Source organism: Dysidea avara, chromosome 5 (assembly GCF_963678975.1).
Source record: "Dysidea avara chromosome 5, odDysAvar1.4, whole genome shotgun sequence".
Lineage (NCBI taxonomy): Eukaryota > Metazoa > Porifera > Demospongiae > Dictyoceratida > Dysideidae > Dysidea > Dysidea avara.
The window spans coordinates 4,014,076-4,021,257 of NC_089276.1; the positions used below are offsets into that span (position 1 = coordinate 4,014,076).

Below are 7,182 nucleotides of genomic sequence, written 5' to 3' on the forward strand. Positions count from 1 at the left end.
TGCTGTACGGTAATTGGAGGTACTATACGTGTAGTTTTGTGCCTTTAGTTAGGTTGAGAAACTAGGTAACTACTCGTGTCATGCATTCTCAATAACATCTGTAAAATGTACATAGCTACATGTAGATGTGATCGTCCAAAGGTTGCATGAGAGTAATATAGCTCGAGCTGGTCAGCTAGTTGGTTCAGCTCCAGATTATTGGTCCGGCTCAGGCCTGACCAACCGGACCGTCTCCTCCGGCCTTGATAGTTAGCTATAGTATTTACAGTTTAAAGCATTGGATTTATTGTAATTGGTAACTAAAAATAGCCTAAAACCCGATCTCAGAGCTTCTAAAATCTCAAACATTTCCACAGTAATGTCACCAGATGCCTTATTCAGCTATACTAACTTTCAGAAACCCCCCTTTAAAAATCCTAGATTCGCTACTGTGCTCTGCTTTATTCCCATTGTTGTGAACATTTATGCAGCCAAACTATGATAGTTTGGTGTTCCTGGTACAAGCCTACAAGTTTAAATTTAAAACGGCATTTCTGGAACCCCTGTAAATATGCCCCTGCAAGTTTCAGGATGAGTTTGAGGCAAGCTAGGGTTGGCCTAGTTTCACCAGGATAGGCATTCCCTTCACTCTGATTAGGGAATTTCCCTTCACTGGACTGCTGAAACAATAGCCTGGCAAAGTGCTTCTGGCTGCTGGAACAATAGCAGCTTCGTTTTAAAAAGATCTGTGAGTATGTATGCATGGTAGCAGCAGCAGCAGTGGGTACAGTACATTCTGGCTCTGAATGCAATAAGTCCATTGTTCAAGTGACCAGCTTATTTTGGAAGTCCTGGCTGCAATAAACCTTCTGTTTTCAATTGCCACTACATTGTAGGTTCAATTGTTGTACTGTACTAGCCTGCCAATTGTTAGACTATTTCTTTATCTGGCCTAATTGCACTCTCACATCTCTGGCTAGTAGTATACCTAGTTTAACAGACTGAAAACAAAGAAAAACAGCTAACCTACAGAGCCTACATAGACCTAGAAAACACCGCATGGATTGCCAGCATACACGCAACCCCAAACAGGGGCATCAACAAGATTTGCAGCCTAAGACCGAGTACACAGCAGAAAGTGTGAATAGGAGGAAGAGTCCAACTCCCACAGAGGACTGCCAGGCAACAAACTGAACATATGTAAAAATTTTGAGCATTGTGGCACAACAGACAAATATAGAGTTGCTCCAGCAAATGACGAAGGGCAAGACTGCAAGCGATGCCACTTTTGGTGGTTGTCCTAGCAGCAATGTCCTGCAAGACAGGACAACTAGTTGTTGACCACAACCCTAAGGATTTAACCACCAAAGGGAAAAAGACACCACCAGAAACTTGCACAAGCTCATCATGATGAGCATCTTTATATTCTTTCCTTCTAACAGCAGCCACCCTACCCAAGGCTGCAGACCAACTCAAGATTCCTGCAATGGACAACATACAATGATGTCAAAGTATCCAGGCCTCCAATGTAGTGAAAGATGTCACACAGACAAGCCAGCACACCACTGTTCTTTGTAGTGGGTAGTGTAGTCCTGAAGAAGAGCATGGTATATTATATCGCACAAAGCATTATATTACATCACACCAAGCATCATGATAACATGCATGAGTCCACAAGAAGGTGATCACCATATTGATCAACAATGCTACCACCACAGGGGCAACAAACTGGAGAAGTAGTAGAACACTAAGCCATCAACAAAGAAAGCAAACAAATTCTTGGGAAGTAATGAATAGAATATACAAACTCCTGGGAAGACATGGATACGTTGAGAGAATCACAAGGAATGTCCTGAAGCCATGAACTAGTACAGGAGTCAGCAGCAATTGAATAGAGGAGTCAGAGTAGCAATTAAACTTGCCACTCGCTTGATAACTGGCATGAACATGTGAGTGCAGTGCGAGAATAAAATAAGTATAAAATGCTTGCAAACTGTCTCGAGAGCATATATCGCTTGACACTCAGAATTTCTTTCAAGTGTCTAGTGCAAGCATGCAAGACACGAGTGACAAGTGAGATGTTGCATTTGAGTGGTACGTACTGTATTTTTGTCTTCTTCTGTGTCCCATTTCTTTCTCCCCTATCGCATAGGCGTTTATTTACAGTAATGCTTCATTATTTCAGCGTTGTCTATCATGAGAATCATCCGTAATTTTACAGTGACTGGATTGATTGGGAGGCACTTCTTGTACTGTTCTTCGTGGTGTATCATCAACAGATGAGTCGACAGACTGAGACTAGTAATTTCTGTAATGCAGAATAATTTACAATCCAAATATACAGACTAACAGTGCTTACCAAAAGAAGATGAAAAGTGACTGGTTGTATAAATAGTTTCATTCTACAAAGACCACACATGCCTTATGGTACATATAATATCTTATAACATACACAACATTGGAAGTATACTCGTATGAAGTAACTGTATATCTGACTGTGGTTGAGAGGTCGATTGTAGTAGTAGTACTCTAATGTATCCACACTGGTAGTCATTCCATTTCCTAGTGTAAGATTGTTATTAGTCACTGTACCCACTATAGCTACATAGTAGTTTAGTTTATTGTCCAAGGCTTCACGATATGGTAAAAGCTTTCCATCTGGGATATCAGTTGTATTATCTGAGAGATCTCCTATTACCACCACCACTTTGTAGTGACTACAAAAATAGAAGCAACGCACAATCACCACAAAATCATGTATGTATGTAAGGATATGAGTACATCTGTTGTACAACTTATATGTTTTGTTCAAGTACAGTTCTGTTAGTTTCTTCATCAGAAATCTGCTATACCCTTCTAGCCATGTACAGACATTTAAAGTACACTAGTAAACTTAACTGAACAAGAAACTGAAGGTGCTTTCAAAGGTTTTGGAGCGGGTTGTTCATGATCAATTGGTTTCTTATCTGTTGAGGTTTAACTTATTATCAGACAGACAGTCTGGTTTTCATCCACAACACTCTACTCAGGATGTTTTAATGCATGTCACTGACTGTTGACGCAAGGCCATTGATGAAAATAAATTTACTGCTGCTGCCTTCTTGGATGTGTCTAAGGCCTTTGATTGTGTGAATCATGACATTCTACTGTCAAAGTTGACTTGCTATGGAGTACTGGATGATTCTCTTGTGTGGTTTGCTAGTTATTTGTCGTGCCGTAGGCAGCGGGTGTGTTTACAGGGATCAGCTTCTAACTGGGGTACGGTTCATGCTGGTGTGCCTTGGGGGTCCATTTTGGGCCCTTTGTTGTTCAGTATATACATGAATGATCTATACCGTCTGTTGTTCATGGCTCTCAACTAAATATGTATTGTGATGATATGAAGCTACATTGCTCTAGTGGTGACTTGCTCTCAGCACAATGTGGCTTGCAGAGTGATATGGATTCTGTTGAGTTTTGGTTGCGGACCAACCAGTTAAGTCTTAGTGTGGGAAAATCTCATGTAATGCTGATTGGCTCTCGACAGAAATTACGGGATAGTGATTTGTGTATTAATATCAGTGGAAAACAGCTTTCTCAAGTACCATTTCTTAAATATCTTGGAGTTTACATTGATGAAAATTTGACTTGGCAGAAGCATACTCAATATGTTTATCAGAGGGTGCAGTCTAAGCTGCACTGTCTTTATTGTTTGTGTCCCTTTTCTAACGAGCTGCTGGGCAAGTTGTATTGTGCTTTTGTCCTTCCTTTACTGGACTATTGTGATGCTGTGTGGTCACCTTCGTCTGTACAGTACTTTAAAAAGTTTGAACGTATTCATTCTAAGTTTTGTTCGTTGATTCCAGCTACACAAAGTTTTTTGTGCCATACTTTGGCTGAACGTAGAAGATTCCATACTGCCATCCTTGTTTATAGAACTCTTCATCAGCTCTCACCAGCTTACTTGAGAGAAACATTTAAGTATACTACAACCGTTACCTCCCATGTTGGAAGAAACAGTCATCGTCTCTTTGTACCAAGAGTCAGGACTTCATATGGAAAGAATAGTTTTTACTATAAAGGAACGCAGATTTGGAACTCAATGAATGCCTCAATTTACACTGCAGCTACTCTTGGACAATTTAAACACTTATATAAATCTCATTTTAGCTAATTTTTACTTGCATGTATGTTAATATGTATGTAATTATATTGTGTGTAATGTATGGGCACTGCTGAAAAGCAGTTTTTCTACTGATGCAGTCTTCCCAAAAAAATTAATATCTCTGCACTGTGCAGGAATCATGTGCAATTATATAATGTAACTAACAAAATTATTACAAAAGTCAGTTTATGTGGAAGTGTTAGGTATGTCATATTTGCAGAGACATAAAAAGAAATTTAAAATGGTTCACTCTTAGTATTTAATTTAGGGTTTAAGTATATTTTTAAAAGTGTGACATGACGAATGCTTTAAATAAGCAGAGATTATAACTGTGTTGTGGTAGTATTACAACTATTTGAATGTGAATCACAGAACAACAACTATTCTTGGATGTTTGCTCCACGATAGAGCAACATTTTAATTATAACAAAACTGCTGCCAAAAACAAGACTAACAAATGAATGAATCCTTAAAATTTCAACACAAATAACTAAACAACTAAAATATTTAGGGCATGTGGAAGCAAATTTTTAAAGTTACTTACCAAGAAATTTAGTAGATGCTTTGCCAAGGCCGGTATTTCTGTCATTAGGAAGAAACATGCCAAAATTCTTGTACATGCCCTAATATATTTCGCCCCTGAAATGCCTATAGAGCCTACCACTTCTGCTCTATATATAGTGTACCAGAAAAACATGAAGTAACAACTAGAGTGTGAGTGATGTACTGTTTGTGTTTACATGTTTCACCTGCCTCAAACTGTAAGCAAATTTGAAGTTGAAACTCTATTGGACTGATTCCAAAACATTGGTAGGCATTTAAATTATTAGAATGATTGCCCATGACTACAGTACATATGTATAACCTTAATAATTAATTAATTAATTAATTAAGTAAAATAGCCACTTTATATAAAAGATCGGGAAAAAGTATTGAAACTAAATGATGCAGGCCCGAGTGCAAGTGCGTATATTTCAGGCAAATCACTCGTGCCCATGTTACAACTACCATATATACCATGATCACGTGAAACTTCAAACGTGCAACTAGCTGTATATTTTGGCATATAGCCCTCAAAACACAAGTGAGTATAAATATATACCTACCTGGGAACTAGTGAGTATAAATATACACTCACCTGTAGTGTTGTGAACCAGTATGGAAAAGCCAGTTATTAACCAGTATTGTCTAGTAGTCCAGTCATTTTATGGTTTAACCTTAAACTAATTGCAACACAAATGGTTTCAACAGTTTCTAGCACAGAAAAATGTGCTCTATAACATATCAAAAGTCCCGGAAAATCCCATAAGGGGAAAGTGACCTTTTGCATGACCTTTTTAGCCATTTTTAGTAAAAACTTAGGATTTGTGGTTCTATTTCAGCTGTACATTATCCAAACTATTTATATTTGGTATCAAATGATTGCTCTCACTATAAGGAACAAGATGACACTTGTGTGGTATCCATAGCTTAATCTGTTCTAAAGTTATCATCATTTTACTGGACAAAAGTAATATTATTTAGTCCCGCCCACGCATTTAATTAATTTTCTGTTTAAGCTATTTATTGCTTGCCTAATGATATTTTTCCATGGCAAGGGACTATTTTCATAACAGAGGGTCATAATGAAGACTAGAAGGTGAATGTGTTACCATGGAACCGAGAAATAGCATAGCTTTATGTACAATTCAGTTGTTTTCATTCTCCATTGTCATGAGGATGGATTTAATTCTTTACAACTCCAAACCTGACATTGTACAAGTTAAGTTATGTACATACACAATGACACTCATTATAATAGAATTGTACTTTAACCATGGCTGTGGTAGGGAAAAATCTATTCTCTTGTGTATATAAATGGTAAGTTTCGCTTTCATTCAGTGTTGGTATCTGTATCATCTTCTTCATGGATTGAGGTATCTGAGTTGGTGCAGTCTGTTCCCTTGCAGTTACCATAAACAGAAGAGCATTTCACCTTGTATTTCTTGCAAGTGCATCTCATGCTGCTGCAGTCAGTGTGGCAGTTACATCTAATCATTTTCAACAGCTCATCTGGAGCAGGTGATAGATCAGTTAGCACAGGCATCAGTTTTCCATCATAGTCTTTCTACCCCCATGCAGTTGGCTGCATTTCACTGGCATCACCTTTCCACTATTGTGTTTGGAATTATACACGGAAACTATGATATTTAGCAGCAGCTGAAGTAGGTGGCAAAGTTTATGGAAGAACAACTGTAGTACTTTTAGCTACCTATTCACAAAAATGCTTGTAGTGGAGAAAGTGTAATCCTTCCTTTGGACTTCCACTTTATAAATCCACTAGCGCTTGCTCTCCTGCAGCCACGATGTCATTTGGTGTAGATGCTACTGCACTGAACACTTTGGCCTACATTTGAAAGTATTTACTGGACTTTTACCTTTCCCAATGCCATATAGCTGTGGTGTTGTGTCACATCCAAGTATTGCATGTAGGAAGAGAATGTTGTAGCATATAGTTTCTCTTTGACAGCAGTTATGTTCCACACCCTAGGTTTCATAGTGGCTCTAGTTTGAAAAATATGCTGTGTGATTCCAAGCAGGCATGATAGCACAACAATACAAGAAGATCAGATCGGTGTCATCACCAACTAGCACACTCTGGCTATTTCTACTGCTTTTTGACAATCACCACATCAGCATCTCTTGAAGCATGGTATACTTTACAATTTCTTTCCAAGAAGCAGCTAAGCATATTAATGAACTGCTACTTGTTGGTTCTGTTCAAAAAAAGTACCCTTCTTCATGTTCAGCTTTGTATCTTTGGTGAATGACATGTGAGAAGTCATCAACAAAAGATATGGTACATCTGAGAAAGGCCAAAGGATACTCCGGAGTGGCTGTGTCATTCACCAAAGATATGAAGTTGAACATGAAGAAGGGTACTTTTTTAATGAACAGCACCAACAAGTAGCAGTTCATTAATATGCTTAGCTGCTTCTTGGAAAGAAATTGTAAAGTATACCATGCTTCAAGAGATGCTGATGTGGTGATTGTCAAAAAGCAGTAGAAATAGCCAGAGT

General features: G+C 38.3%; 1 protein-coding gene across 6 annotated transcripts in view; it reads right to left on the reverse strand.

Annotated features, from left to right (window-relative positions):
* The window catches only part of LOC136255730 (phosphatidylinositol phosphatase PTPRQ-like), a 124,459-nt gene that overhangs the window by 19,225 nt on the left and 98,052 nt on the right, over positions 1 to 7,182 (reverse strand). For all 6 annotated transcript variants that reach the window (XR_010701060.1, XR_010701061.1, XM_066048568.1 and 3 more), the window contains 2 exons: positions 2,432 to 2,696; positions 2,339 to 2,381 (listed from right to left, as the gene is read on the reverse strand). Coding sequence is in view for 4 of the 6 variants with exons in the window: in XM_066048568.1 (XP_065904640.1) it covers positions 2,339 to 2,381; positions 2,432 to 2,696 (308 nt within the window). In the remaining 2 variants the exon portion in view is untranslated. The remainder of the gene's footprint in view (positions 1 to 2,338; positions 2,382 to 2,431; positions 2,697 to 7,182) is intronic.